The sequence below is a fragment of the Chaetodon auriga genome, chromosome 10 (genome assembly GCF_051107435.1).
Source record: "Chaetodon auriga isolate fChaAug3 chromosome 10, fChaAug3.hap1, whole genome shotgun sequence".
NCBI lineage: Eukaryota > Metazoa > Chordata > Actinopteri > Chaetodontiformes > Chaetodontidae > Chaetodon > Chaetodon auriga.
In genome coordinates this window covers 20,036,180-20,052,306 of record NC_135083.1, presented here as the reverse complement: position 1 = coordinate 20,052,306, position 16,127 = coordinate 20,036,180, and the positions used below count along the sequence as shown (strand labels likewise).

The window sequence follows — 16,127 nt, the reverse complement described above, 5'->3', positions numbered from 1 at the left end:
AGGCTACACATCTCCACCTTCCCAGTAAGGTGAGCACCTTTCCTGTGCCCTGCTGTTGTGTGGAAACACTTTGGCCGTGCACACCACCAATTATTACTGAATGACTTAAATGGCTGCTCTGTAAACACATACACCAGTTGCTCTGCTGTTACCATGGTAACCACAGGTACCAAATCAACCAGGACTGAAATCTTAAAGACGACAAATTCAAGGGTTGAACAAAAAGAGCAAATCTCAAAAATGGGAATCCTGTCACTGGTGGGATGAAGCTGAATTTCCAACAGTTAAAGTACTGTCTTAATGACTAAATACGAGGCTCCTACACACATGACATCATCCAGAAATGCAGCACTGACAAAACCACTTTCAATGACTAATAGTATCTGGGTTAGTTTCTGCTTGGATCGGGATCAAGGCACCTGTACTTTACAAATACAGTAACATTTAATATAGGTGATTCACAGCACTACAGTCTAAAATGAGAGAAGGTCTTGTTCCTCTTGCGGTACCTCTGGAACACCCAAGAAGCCAAAGTCCTGAGGCAGCAGGGACAGGTTGGTAAGGTGAACGCTGCTTCTCACCGACTGGTAAATGGAACAGTGGCCAAAGTCCACCTCGGTCCGGTCGAACTGCAGGTCTGAGGAGGTCACCACTGCTTGGACTGTGAAATGGACAGGCTTCACCTGAACACACAAACACAGAGCCCCTTTAAAGACCTTTTTCCTTTGACTGGAAGGTTTATATTAACATCAATCAAGAAAAATCAGTTTCCTTGATACATGTTTGCTTTTTTTCCTTTCAATGTCACAACATTGCATCTGACCTAGATTTTCTATTCCATCCTAATATCATAACAATGTTTCCATGTCTGTAAAGCATCAGGATGGTTTTGATTTATTTAATACAAATGTTTCCAGTGCTATGCACTGGTCTCGCTATTTAAATCTCTTTAAATCTAATCTGGGACTAGCACAGATTGATGTTTCTTTTATTTAAAAAATAAGACCTCTTAAGTCTGTGATTTCACAAATATGAGTATGCACTTGAAGTATCAAATCAATTGAATTAATGTTTAAAGCAAGGCCATTTTAGTCCTCGGAGCTGAAATGGAGCAATGCTTTTATGCATATAGTCATCCTTCATCACTGAGATGCAAGATGTGTGTGTGTGTGTGTGTGTGTGTGTGTGTGTGTGTGTGTGTGTGTGAGTGTGTGGGGGGCTCAAAGTGAGTTTTAGAAATTGAAATCTCAGCACCAACCCAGGAAGCTGTTTATCAGCGACACTGTCACTCCCCCCTCAATTATTATGGTTTTGGTTTGTGCACATCAACAAGGCTGGTGTTATTCGTTTTCTTTTCGTCAAAAGTCCCATGAAAAGACTAAAAGCAACAATATGTTATTTACTACAGCAGACGGTGTATGTGAGATTGACTGTGTGGCTGTGTTAATGGTAATGAAGGAGCATGTCAGCCAGTGCAGCGGTGTGGCTAATTGTTATATTTCTCATAGTTTTATAAGGCCTATGTCACAGAGGAGTAAGATCCATCAATGGTTGGATACATAGACAATTTTTGTGGGTGGGATTTTTTATGGGATTTATTGGCAATAATAAAAAGTGTAGTAGTAACAATTATCATGAGTCTTATCCTTTAACACTGCTTTAGGTGCATTATGTCTGCATTGTGCTAGATTTGAAAGCAAAGTAATCCTGTAATCTTGTAATCTTGTGAGTGGTGCTTTTTTCTCTAAGATCATGTCTTCTTGACTCATGTCAGTGCTCAGCAGATGACCTTGTTTATTGGTCTCTGCACGATTGCGTTCCTGGCTGTTGTGACGTCTGGTGACCATACAACAGTGTGTGTGTGTGTGTGTGTGTGTGTGTGTGTGTGTGTGTGTGTGTGTGTGTGTGTGCGTGCGTGCGTGCGTGTGTGTGTGTGTGTGTGTGCGCACGCATGTGCATGTTTGGTTTAATGCCAGGAGCTCAGAGCCTGGGGCTGGGGGCAACAGCTTTGGTGCTCCACAGGAGCATCCTGGCCCAATCTTTGGCTCCTCGTCAGAGCTCTGCTCCCCCCTCCTTGTCCTGGTAGAGACAGGGAATTGGGGCTGGATGGGAAGGGAGAGGAAGGTGACAATTTGGCAAGAAGACCAGCTAGATTTAGATTTACTGAGAAAGAGGACTGGCACCAATGCAACACGCATGTCTGAGCAGCTGCTCTGTGTTTTTTAATAAAGGCTGCTGCTGATGAACTGAAGGAATTTAGTTGCTGTAAGCACTTTCTTTTCCACTTTAAGGGCTTCTGAAATGATTGTTTACATATTTCAAAATGAAAGTTGGACCATGAGAAGAGGAAATTTAGATTTTTACCTCTTGAGAAGAATGGTAAAAGAAATCATATGATAAAGTGTTACTGTACTACTGTAATATCATTATATTGGGAACTGGAAGGGGCAGGTAATATTGTATCAAAATAATGTTGGCCATGAAGGGTTTTTTGTACAAACTAAGTCCATACATTGGATTCCAGAATGAACATCTATAATTCTTATCTCACCCGAGCTGTGTTCAGAGTGCTGAAAATATAAGATATTCTTTTTGATGGCAGATTATGCTTTCCTCATTTGCTTTTAAGAAAACTCATTTAAAACACTGGAGAAAAAACATACATCAATAGAAACGCAAACTTAGCAGACATGGAAAGCTTTGATCAAATATTATTCAGCCATAGAAAAGGCCACGTTTGAAGGTAACAAAAAAAATGTCAAATTCTGTTATGTGTGCTGCTAAACAGCGGCGAAAAAGCAAAAGCTTGTTAGAAAATTGATTACACAAGCTGCTGCTTAAATCAGCTCCTTTTCAGATTCTGGGTCAATTTCAGTGTTTTCCAAAGTGTTCCCAAATGCAAAAATGAAGCGTTCTGAATTTGTTGTATCTCTGATATGCAACTCTGGCTGGCTTCTCCCTACATACAGGATATCTCAGAAGCTCATGGGTATAGTAGAATTGAGAACCATCCACCACACCAAACGGACAAAAACTTGACTTCTTGAAAACAAAGATGAAGTGATTAAAATTGATGGCCACAACAAAAAGCTATAGCAATGTTCCATCATCCACCAGAAAATTCATGCAATGGTGAATGGCTCGAAATAATACAATATCTATGAGCTTCAACTGTTGGAGTAAAACACTGCACCATAGTTGTGAAATTTGCCCTGAACTGACTCAAAATCTAAAAGTGAATTAATTTAAAGGCAGACTGGGAAGGATTTTTCCAAAAAACAATGTTTACACTCATAAAAAATGAATCTCTCTCAACCCTCACTCATGACCCATTGAAGTGAGTGAGCGGTGTATATATCTGCAGTGACCCTGCCCTCTGCCTGTATTTTCTTTTTTTCCTGTGTTTGGGATGTTTCTGGGTGTCTACCACTCGGGCAGTGGGTGTGTATCCTCCAGCCAATAACAGCATGCAGGGTGCAAGAGGTGGACTGTAGAAAAACATAGCAACCAGGTGCCAGACTGTAAGCACTGAGGGGAGCTGTTGAGCCAGGGAAGAGGTGCCAAATTTGAATGATGTGTTTACAAACTGCAACTTATATATCCCACCAGAGTAACTGCTAACTGCTGCTCACAATACTCTCGGCTGTATGTATCTATGGCTGTAGCTACAAGCTGCCGTCAGCTCGTTAGCTCAGTTAGCTATGCAACTAGTGGTCCTGACTGGAGTCTGTGCCGACTGAGAGCTCGCAACACCGGGCGATTGTTGGTGTTTACACCATGGGCAGCAGAACCAGGTTCAGCAGCCTCGTCTGAGCTATACGGACTATTGCCTCTTAAGGTACAAAGTGGTGAGCGATGAGACAGGACAGGCCAGGCCTCAGTAGATACCTCTGCAACGCAATACATACATGTCATAATGTCAGAACTGTAAAACTTCACATTCTGCTGGTAATTTTAAATGTTAGCCATTAAGGTCATTGTCAGCTTCCACTGGCAATTAGAAGTGCAGGTTACAGAATTGTTCCTTAACAAAATGCACCATGGGAACTGTCAAAGACTTGAACCTTTAGTAATTTATCAAAGAACCGGATCTTTCAGAACACGGTTGCTCATCTTTTGTACTGATGATTAAACCTGGAGAATTTCAAGGCCATTTTCTGTCATATACCAGGGCACAGTGAAACTGTTTTCTTTATTCACTCCGCGATTGTGAGCATAACCTCATGTTGAAAGGCATGAAATGTAATAAAAAAAATACAACCAATAAATAAACACATGAATAAAATCTATTTTAGCACATAAATTGTACTCCGTGGAATAAGAAGAGGACACAGACATTTCTGTCTTCCCATTTTGAGCTTCTGGAGAAATTTTCACTTAAACAATAGGGGATAACCTTTATGCTTGGCTTATTAGCGCCCATGGAGTAACTGGGCCTTGGGGGTGGGAGATAATTTTAGCTTGTTATCAGCAAAATAGGTTACAACCTTCAGCAGCTCTGCTTCTGTTGGGGACAAAGTAGGACACAAGCCTTGTATTGCACAATAAGTACACTTTTTTCAGGATTCCAGGGAGGATTACTGTAAAATAGACTGGATGTATGTAGTGTATAATATTATGCAAACCTGGCCTGCGACTTGCACTGTCATTGGAACTTCCAGTACTCCTGTATCTCTGTCAAAAAACTTCTGGGCATCTTTGGATAAGGAGCATCTACGAGAGAGCAAAAAAGCAGGAACAGTGTGAGGACACACACTGTTATGTGGCATGAAAAGGTTTCATTTTCACACCATGAGAAGAGAAGAGCACCAACTAGGGGTTGACAATAAACATACATTTACAACAGTAATTTTAAAAGTTGCTAATTTTTTTTTTTCTGCACATCTAATGCCAACAGTCAAAAGCCACGGGCCACGGTTGAACTTTTCAAAGAAAGATAAAGATTCAGACCCAGAAGACCCATTACTTTGCTTTAACCCACGACTGTAGGATCGGCTCGCCAGGGAAAGCAAGAGAGAGATGTAGAGCGCGCCTCCACACTACTGTAGGTTGTAGCCATGGTGATGGGAGACGTAAGTATGATTCAAAGAGGCCCAGTAGTCATCCACAGGCTTATGTAAAACTCCAGCCCTTCACTATATATATATATATATATATATATATATATACATATATATATATATATATATACATATATACATATATATATATATATATATATATATATAGTCTGTGGCTCCGATCCAGCCCCCTCCTCTCACTTTCACTCTCCTTCTCCCAACGTTTTTTTCCCTTTATTCCTTGCTTTTCCCGCCTCTGTTTCTCCCCTATCAACTGTCTCCTCTGTATTTCCCTCTTTATGCTCTTAATGCTGGTTGAAGGCTTGAGAGCTAATGCTGTAAATGTCAGTGGTTTTACGGCTCTCCAGATGTCAGCGTGTTTCTCTTTTTTTTTTTTCTCAAAGTGCTAAAACCAAGCTTCGCCTTCAACAGATCTGTCAGCTTCAGGTTCGAGGACAGGTTTGTGTGTCATATTTCCCAGGCCTTGCTGCTGCACGCAACTGCTGTAAACATACTGCAACACTCTTCATGACTCAAAGCTAAAAAGGTCACTTCCTCATACATCAAAATGAAATCTCTGCATTTACAAAGGGGAGTAAAGAAAAAAAAAGCCATTTTCTTTCCTCCATAGCTTGACCAATGAGCGCAGAGGGTGTATTTAAGGAAGCATTCTTGTTCTGCCTGCAAATAGAATCGCTGCTGGAGAGACACTCTTGAATTAGCTTGGCAGGGCAGAGTGGAAAAGCATGGTGGGACGTCGCCAGGTCCATATGCTCGGGAGAATTTTGCGAATGGATGGGGTTTCAGATTTGTCAGTGTCCTGCACAGATTTACTTGTGTGCTTTTCTTCTGTGCAGCCAGATTATCCACAGCCTCGTCCAAAAGTAATTCTCCTCCATAGTCTTTAATGATACTTCTGAGATTAGTAGAGGACACAGTAAAACTGAAATAGTTGCTCTGACTTTGTGGTACTGCTGAGAGAGCCACAGTGCATAGCTCCAAAGGGTTTAATCTAGAACTACTGAAATAACGGGGCAAACATCATCTACTTTATCTACATGACCAAACCTAAAAAACCTGGAAAGTCAAAGAAGTGATCATCCCGAGGACCACCTATAATCCACAAAAGCACAGCGGAAACTAAAAAGACATATAGATCAGAAAACTTTAAGAGCTTATGATTTTAGGAGAGAGGCTGCTCCTGAGTGCTTCCTTTTACATGATGGAAGCAAATATGACACATCTGAAATATATATATATATATATTCCTCTTCAATCTGGACTCCTGCTTGGATTTCATTTCACCATTTAAAAAAGTGATTATGAAAAGGATTACAAAACGGATTAAGAGGCTTAGGGATTTCTCACGATGGGGAAATGGATGGACAAAAAAATATGGTAAATGATGGTGAAAGAAATCTTAAAAATCATTTTGACCAAACAGGTGCTTTTGTTTGTTCGTTTCCTTGCAACTCATGGTATCATTAAAGTTACTGATACTGGTGTGGGCGGTGAACTAGCAGTGAAGGTCCTGGTAGAGCTGTTTGGTGTAATCTGTAGTAAATCATCCTTGTAATCTCCCTTTTATCAGCCGGAACTGCTGGGCGGGACACATTGCCTCGCTCTTCAGAGATTACGCTCCAAATCGTTCATTCCAGCCATCACGTTCTAATGATCTTGTTACCAGGTTTAAATTTTCTGTCGGTCTGTTCAAAATGTGTTTGGTTGACATTGGCTACATGCAGAATGTTTTACTTGACCCTGGAAGATGAACTAAAACACGTCTATCTCTCCTCTCTGGGTAAAATTCCATCAGTTCTAAAGGCAAAATTTCAGATCCAAGTAAGCCAGGTCACATGGCTATGTTGGACACCTCATTTCAGTCCACTATCATGTCAGTTACAGTTTGAACCCAAACCACAAACGTGGTGATGTAAAACACCTCCGATTTGCAGTGGTTTAAATGAGTCTGGTTTGACTGCTGTTTCTCCCTTTGGAGAACCAATGGACCAATCCATAGGCAGGATTATGAATGGGGGTGTGATCTTTCTACATACAGAACCTAGATATGCAGCTACAGCCATGAACAAGGGCAACAAAAAAAGGCCACAACAACAGTAACAAGTATGAATGAGCCCAACACAACTGTTGTAAGTTGACCTACAGAAATATCAATGCTATAAATGCAATAAATTGACATATTTCTTTGATTATCGTGAAAAATGTTAACTGCTCCAAGCAAGCACCATCAGGCCAAATGCATGAAGTTCAGTGAAATAGCAGTTTCCTTGGATCATTAGGCTGTCGGTGTCCATTTGACACAAATGAGCAGCATTCCTCCTGAACAGGATCAAAAACACTTGTACCACCCGCTTTGATTTTGTATGATTATGTAGTGTATGGAACAATGGCCCGGATGTGTGAGAGAAACATGTGGGTTGCATGGTGACAAATAAACATGGAGGAAGACGGGCAGAGAAGGATGAAGCCAAGGAAAGATGGCGAAGGATGTGGGCAGGTTGAGCACAATCCTTCAGAGCAGGAAGCAAGAATGTGCTCACCCTCTCCCAAAAGCCCGAGGAGGAGAGGCAAGAAGCAAACACCTGTGTAAAGAAGGAAAACTATGAGTCATTTCAGTATCCAGATTTAACAGTGTATGAGTGTGTGTGGATGAGACAGTGACTGAAAGCAGTGCTGCTAATGAGGATTTGGAAATCCAATCACAGGCTCTGTCTTGGAAGACTTGGCAGTGCCGCTTTAAATGACACACCAGCACTGCAGAAAACAAAAGCAAACCTACCAAAGAGCAACAGATTTGAAGGCAAGATCAAGCACGACAGAGATGAGACATACATCGAGCTGACATGCTGGAAACATATTTATTTTCCAGTCCCTGTATGATTTCCTGTGTGGGTGGAGGACTCTGTTTGGGGCCTTGGGGCATCTTAAAGGATAATTCCAGCATTGTTTCTGAAGCTTTGACCATTATTTTTGTTGGCTTTGATAACACTGAAGTCACCTGGCCCCAGCTTGTGCCTCTCCTTATTATCATTACATTTGATCAAAGCATTCATTTTTCTGAAAACTAAATCCCTCATTAGAACCCAGACGGTTGTTCACCAACACTTCCAGAATCCCCAAAGGCTCTTCTAACCATCTGGATGATTAAATATTCCATCCCTTGCACAAAAGCCATTCTTAAGCTATTTCCCAACTTGCAACTCCATTCCCTAATCCAAACAAAGATGGTCGACTGAAATGGCTAGTATTTCTTTGCATGATTTATAGGATGTGCACCAAAATTCAAAAGTTTTATCCTCAGTTATATTTGTCTACATCAATTACTTATTAATAATGTTTACTGTGCAGCTGCTGGAATATTGTTTCCCCAAAATGTTTAAAAGAGTCTTTCAAGATTCCGAACATTCTGTCAAGATAGATGCTGGTTTGGGTTTTTCGAAGATAATCAGAAACTAATTAATCTTACAGGAAGACAGATGTTAAAGTCAAATGAGTGATAACAAATCCAATGGGGCAAGACCCATGGGTAAAATACATTGTTGTTAGGTTGATAATGCCACAAGACGAATCATCAATCATCATCAAAATGATTTCATTTGCAGTTTAGTAAATGAGACTGAAACCCTGCAATATCATGAGGTCAAAAATTAGAAGGTGGACTAAGTTTCTTAAGAAACATCATGGTTTGTATGGCCTCTTACATCAAGAGAGTCATGAAGATGTTCAAAGGGACACTGAGTCATTACTTCAGAAACCCTAGCTAAGGTGGAGATTTGCAAAAAATTCAACTGTGGCAAACAATCATGTGTTCAGAAAGTGGTGAACCTCGCTCCACCCTTGCTTGTGAACGAGCCTTTTCCAGGATGCCCCTTTCATAGCCAATCATGATACTATCACCTGTTACCAATCAACCTTTTTATCTGTGGAATGTTCCAAACAGGTGTTTTTGGAGCGTTCCACATCTTTTCCAGTCTTTAGCTGCTCCTGTCCCAACTTGTTTGAAACGTGTTGCTGCATCAAATTCAAGATAAGCAGATATTTCCAAAAATCAATGAAGCTGATGAGGTCAAACATTAATATATTGCTGTTGTACTGTTTTCAGTTGAGTATATCACATTCTGTTTTACTTTTGTTTTACACATCGTCTCAACTTTACTGGAATCTGGGTTGTAGAAAAGCACCAAAGTAACTGCTTCAAGCAACTGCTAAAGTGGGTTAGACAGATACAACCCCTCCCAAACTAAAATCAGCTAATACAAACACAGTGTCAGACAAAATTAAGTGAAATGGAATGCAAATTCAGCTCATCGGGCTGTCTCATTTATTTTCTAGCAATGTCGTTATCACCTACAATCAAAACTACAAAATGACATCCAAGTTGTAATAAACTGGAGTCATCCTTTAAGAACAACAGTGTTGTCAATGAGTGCACAGGGAGCTTGGTCTGGTGTCTAAGGTTATGTAAGCAGAATCAGGGCCAGCATAGAAGCAGTGGTGGATGGTGGATGCATAGAGGGATGAGAGGAGTTTGAGTATAACAGAGAGAGGCAGAATAGATGTAGAGTTAGAGGGGAAGTGAAGGAGCACAGAGATGGAGGACTGCAGAGATTGAGAGAACCAAAGAGAGAGAAGTATAGTTAAGCACAGAGGTGAGAGGCCAAGAAAAATAGAAGTATGTGTGAGAGAGTGGGAGAAGACAGCACAGAAGCGAAAGAGAGAGACCGAGAGAAAAAGTGTGATACAGAGGGAGTAGGGAGGGGGTGGCGGCTGTAGCTGTGTTAGTGCTTGTGAATGCTGCACCATCTCAGCAGCAGCACGATTAATGCTGTACTCTAATCCTCGCATTAAAACCTCTGCTGATTCACTCAGGCAGATTACTAACATTTTCCCACTTTCCTCTCCTGCCCCATGGCTGCGTGATGGCCGATGCATGCCCCAAACTTTTGTCATGTGTGAAGAAAATGTCCGCCTGCTATTTTTTACCATCAATATCCCCTCAGCCATCAATATACAAAGCTGTTGGACTGTGAAGGGAAAAAGGAGGGTGGGCAGAAGAATACTAGTGCCCATGCTGAGTTTTTGCATACTGCACGCCTCTCATATTTGCCCTGGGGGTCCCCTGTCCGCTCTCCTGGCATTCAAACTGCAGTTCAACTCCTGCTTCTCCATCTAAATATAGAGCCTGTATTGTTGTGGAGAGAATTAGCGCACCCTTCAAAGTCATTACAAACCATTATCATTGCGCTCAGAGTGCAGGTATGTGGAAGCATCTCATTCATACGTGCTGGGTGTTGACTGGCTATAGATTGTTGCAATTTGTACCTCTGTAAAACTCCACAGCTTGCTTCTCAACAAAAAGAGAAGCAATCTGGATTTGAACATATTTTAAACCGGATCTACCCAGCTGATACTCGCCTTTTATCAAAATTAGATATTCAGTGTGAGACGGGTGCAGCTTTATGCATTTTGTGGCTAGCTAGCAAGTTACCTCTTTAGCTGATGTGGCGACTGCTCCTGCTACCCACCTTCTGCTGTGTTCTGAATAAAGTAGGCTACCTACTCTCTTGCCCCATCTGGCTACTTTTTAGTAATGCTGCAGCGTTGCCAGATGACAACAATTAACTGCTCGAGTAGAATGTTGTTATCACTGATAGAAACAATGGCAAAAACATCTAAAAGATGACCCCGATAACAATTAACCAGAACTGTCCTTTAAAGCTGATGTTGTGGTAGATTAGCTTAATGTGTATTAATACCACCTTCATGTACTTCCAAGAGGCTTTAAACCAGATTTCACGGTGTGCAGTGTATAGAATCTATAGTAGTTCTTGCTCAGCAGGAAAAGTCTTGGTTTCTACCTTGTTGAAGAAGCAGAGGCTGGGATGGGACACAGCTACAAGCCCAGCTCAGTACATATGACAAGTCTCCTTTGGAGTGAAGCAGTTTGCACTTTCATAGAAGGTTGATAGAATCTTAACAAGCTTACTGTCTGAAATAAGATTATGAATGCTCCAGTGATTCCATTATCATTGCATCCTCTGTGTGTCCTTCCTTACCTCGGCAGGAACTTGAGTTGGGCGCTAAAGTTTGACTGAGCCTGGATGAAGCCCGTCTTTGGTAGGATCTCCATGTGTTTCCTCATTTCTGGGCACACCTCAAAGGTCAGCTTCAATGCTGTGCTGGCCCTGACATGCAAAAGATATGGTGTCATTAGCATAATACTGACACACCGAGTGCATTCTATACTGTTTTGAAAAATAATGCACAGGCAGTAGCGCACAAGCAATAATACAGGCAATAAACTAGACGTAATTCCACACGGTCTGGGGTGGATTACCAAATTTCTGTTTAATTTAAATAGAATTAAAATGATGTGTGCTTGATCACTTAAAACAGTGATGTTAATAATCAAGAGCTTTCTGCAGTTAGGTGAAAACAACACACACCGTTTGATTAATCCAACCCTATTGCTACTTATATTGGATAATTTTGCAAAACTCCAGCATCATTTTATGAATAATTTATTCCTCTTATATCTGCACATGGAAAAAGTGCGGCATGGTACAAATTAGGTAAACATATTAATTTCATATGATGGCAACAGCAAAAAAAATTATATTCAAGGTGTTATGCCCAGTGGATCAGAGGGCATGGACAGAGGAAAGACTTTCGTTTGATTGACGCCTACAGAAATTGCCTTGTATGGGGTGATGTACCCCAGGTCCACATCTTCTAGGTGACCCAATTTCCAGGAGCCCCAACAGATGGTTGTGCCTGTGGCTACAGGTCTCAGTTATAGCTGAGGCCTGTGATATAAATGGCTCTTCACCTTGGGAATTCTCCAACACATCCAACCACAGCCCACACTCACACACCTTCATGAAACAGTGACAGCACAAACATGCTGAAAAAGCCCTCTGGTTGCTGGATGTGAGATGCGCATAGAGTGATAATATTTTCTTATGTCTGCTTTCATCCTCAAAGATAAAAAAGATGGGCGATGAGTAAGCTGTGGCCAAATAGGACCCTCCATTTTTCCATTCCCCTCTCAAATGAAGTGACCCACTTTGAACAGCGAGGTCAACCAGATGGTTGTTTCCCCGAGGCAAGGACTCTCTCAGGGACACTTGGGGGATATTAAGCCGCTATCTTCATTCCGGCCAAATGATAACCTTCAAATCACTCTCAGAGGAATATTCATGGATACATAATCATTTAGGGTAATTAGGCATTTTAATTAACAGGGGCATTTAGCTGATCCCGTCTTTTTGACTGGCTGTCTGTGACCAGTTTACTCAGGAGGCACTGTCTGATGAATTAAGGGCGAGTTTACAGCAAATCAGATGATTTGCTTTCTTGGGGTAAAGAACATTGTGATGCTGATTGTGCAACTTTCACTTCATCGACACACGATAGACATTTTATGTTTTTTTTAATCATGGCCACGATTGTTCCATAACCTTTAGCGCATGTTTATTACTGTAACCATGACAACAATGGTCCCCTAACATCAATAATGTAGTCATTTGAACCCAAATCATGACGCTTCCCTAAACCCAATCAAGCCCTTTTTGTGTCTCTACCTCACCAAACCATAACCATGTTGTTGCATCATAAAACTCTTCTCTGTGTCGCTCTCAGAGGCATGGACAAGCAATGTATTCTGTCATTTAATTTGGAGGATTTCTTGAGTCGGCACAGAGCCCTGACCTCAACTCCATCCAGTAACGCCTTGAGGATGAACTGGGATACTGACTGCGAGCCAGGCCTTATCGCCCAACCTTAGTGGCTGACCATGCTAATGCTCTTATGGCTGAATGGGGAGAAAATAACTGTGATCAGGTTCCAAAATCTTGTGGAAGGCCCTCCCAGAAGACTGTGGGCTGGCAGCAGATCAGGGCTCATGGTTTTGAAATGGGATGTTCAACAATTACACATTTAGAAATCTTGGGTGTCAACATTATTTTGGCCATGTAGTCTAGTTTTTAAAAGAAACTGAAGGCTATGAGAAAGACATGGATATGACAGTAACTGAGTTTTTTCAGCCTACAGCATTCACACATCTCTCACTCATGCAGATGCCTCTGGTATAACTGACTTCCACACCACTATTACACTCCCAGTCTATTTTAGACTACATTATCAGCATTATTTTTACTATATTGTGCATTTTAATCTTTACTCTTAAAATGTATTATTAGTTTATTTATAAAACTATTTACATAGACTATGCACTTCACATCCCTTTCTCTCCCCATGCCTTCTGTCAATGAAGAATGAAGGCAAATGATCCAATGAGCAACACTGAAATGACACTTATAATAATTATTGAGGTTTAGCGGTAATTGGGTCAGGTCATGTTGCAGAGAAATAGCTTATGCTGGGTCTACATGTAGAGCTGAATATCTGAGTGCCTGCACTCTGAGTGCCCACGGCTACAGCAGTGCCTCTGCCCTTTCTTGAAAGAGCCAGGTGGCTGCGCTTGCCTACTCCACATGTACTCCAAAGCCTTGTGGGATATCAAGGCTTCACTGCAAGGGTTCTAGGCAACCGTCCCCATAATGCAGCACTGTTTGCTTTATACCATGGAACATATTTCAAAATAGAATCAACTCTAACATCAACACATTCCTCAGGCCAAACGACACAAGACGCGGGTTGGAGCGAGAGAAGGTACAGTGGGCATATTAGAAATACAGCGAACAGAGAAAAACCGAGGACAGAAGGCTTTGTAAAGGAAAAACAGGCAAGTTAGTTGTGTTTTTTATGGTCTGAGTTTGGGCAGGAATGCTTAGCTCCTCAGCAGGTGCCAGTGGAGGAGGGTTTGAAATTAAAACACACACACACACACACACACACACACACACACACACACACACACACACACACACACACACTGTTCCCAAAAAGACAAGCTCTGCCAACCGTCTGCAGAATATTCCAATCATTGGCTCACAAGCAAAAGTCAAACACTGCACATTTTAAAGCCTCTTAAAAATTCTTTCAATTAGTAGGAGTAATATTCAAATCACTGGCTCATAGACAAGAGAGACATATTCAATTATGCTTTGTGCTGGTCTCTTAAAAAATCTGTCACAAACTAAGGACTTGTGGGATATCTACTCATCGACTCAAAGGAAAAAGTGACAAATTGTATGATGAAAGCAGCGGCTCTCTTATTGTTTCCCCAAAAAGCCTGCCAAGCTATTTTGTGTTCAAATTACTGTCTTGGAGGCAGAGTGACATATTGCATGGTTTGCTGTTGCAAGCATTAACATTTTCTTTTTTTTTTTTTTTTTTTTTACTGCTGTTCACACTGACACTGTCATCGTCATGTTGTCACATGTGCTGGTGTGCCAGCGCACCAGATGGCAGTTGTCACAAATCCCCCACCCCCACACACGCACTCCCTCCCCCACATGATGTGACACAATGACTGCCTAGGTGGTTGACCGCACGCCTGCAATGTTACTGCCCCCGGTGCATTGTTAACCTTGTGTGTGCATCATAATGTATCACATCCATAATCAGAACGGATTTTCTTTTGTTTTCCGCTACTGTATGGACCAAAGAGGATTGTGGGGATGTGAGCTTTCTGCTTGGCCCCTTACATCGTCATTTGTTTAGGAACATTTATTCAGCTAATACATCTCTATTTTAATATATCCACATTGGCTCGGCTCTGAGCGTAGTTAGGCGGAGAGTTTTATGTTTGGCCAGCTGAAAAGTAAGCTGGCCCTGTCATTTTTAAGGGATTTCCATGAGCCGTTTTTCTGTGAAAATTCCTGCTTTGGCTGAGACTGAGAATGGGAGAGAATTTTAGTATTGCATTCAGCAGATAAGCCAGCATGCTACATCAGCAGTCCATGCCACTTTCCAAACTCTATTCCGGGGATGTTTCTGAGCATGACAACAAATAGAATAGAAATGTGACATGCACCACTTACTCGGGCTGAGGAGTTAATGCAGCCTCTTAAATATTAAAATATGTTGTTCATACTAATAACCTTCTCAACAGTTTTTTTTGGTTGTGGCTTGAGTATAAAGATGTTGTTGCTTCATATTATGAGTTAAATGCCTGACAGGGTATATGTGAAACACCACTTTTTCAATAAACTTCTGAGAAGTGCTGACAGTGTGTGTTGGGCTTCACGAGCTTCTTTTGCTCGACTTCACTCTCCAATGCACCTTTCTACCAGGTGTGGAGTAGACAAGATCCACAATGACTTTATAATTCACTGTTAATTATGCACATAGTTGTGATGACACACTGCATAACTGACTACGAAGACTGGTTCATTCAGCGTGTTACACAGACTGAGACTGTGTTGAATATTCTTGGCTTGTTCTGACATGCTTTTCATTTGCCCACGGGTTTTCAACAATTTTCAAAATAACTTCAACAGATTTATTGCACTCATTGTTTCAGCCTGAGCCTATAAAGTTTGATTTTTTTAAGTTTGGTTAAAGTTTTCATTGACTTGTAATATGAAACAGTTATTATTTTTGCCTGTTGATCCCTTCTAATGAGCTTGGATTTGTGACTGCTGTTCTCCTTTGCCAATACAGTAGATTTTTTGGCATATGCAGCCCCACTTTACATTTCTACATTACGCATTTCTTTGTGGCAAGATGCTTCCGTGAATAATACAGCAGTACACTTGTCCAAGAAAAATCCTAAAAGGTAACAATGATGAATTTTCAGGAAATGATTAGGATACTAAGAACCTGTACAATCAAGGGGTCTCACGTTCTGTTATTTGATTGTCCTGTAACATTACAGACGCCTAGTATTTTCATTTGGAACAGGCACATAACCGAGAAAACTAATGGAGTTCAAATAAGGTGTCATAAAGATTCTGAGCAATCTATTTTTGTCCTTGAACCAATGTTATCTTGAACTGTTACTTAAAGTGACACTAATATGCTATTAAATTACATCTCACATCCCTTAATTTGATGTGTTGCCTGTTCAAACAAGGTAGCTGGACAAGATGTGTAAACGGCTCACTCTGAAGTGTAAACCAATTGGACACCAGCAAGAGA

The 16,127-nt window shown here is 41.2% G+C and overlaps 1 protein-coding gene across 2 annotated transcripts in view; it reads right to left on the bottom strand.

Moving 5' to 3' along the window:
* The window catches only part of cfap74 (cilia and flagella associated protein 74), a 52,616-nt gene that overhangs the window by 13,150 nt on the left and 23,339 nt on the right, over positions 1-16,127 (bottom strand). The window contains exons 22-25 of one of the 2 annotated variants that reach the window (XM_076741229.1): positions 11,138-11,266; positions 7,622-7,663; positions 4,626-4,713; positions 510-683 (exon numbers count right to left, since the gene is read on the bottom strand). In XM_076741229.1, the coding sequence (XP_076597344.1) occupies positions 510-683; positions 4,626-4,713; positions 7,622-7,663; positions 11,138-11,266 (433 nt within the window). The remainder of the gene's footprint in view (positions 1-509; positions 684-4,625; positions 4,714-7,621; positions 7,664-11,137; positions 11,267-16,127) is intronic. The other variant, XM_076741230.1, reaches the window with a different exon arrangement.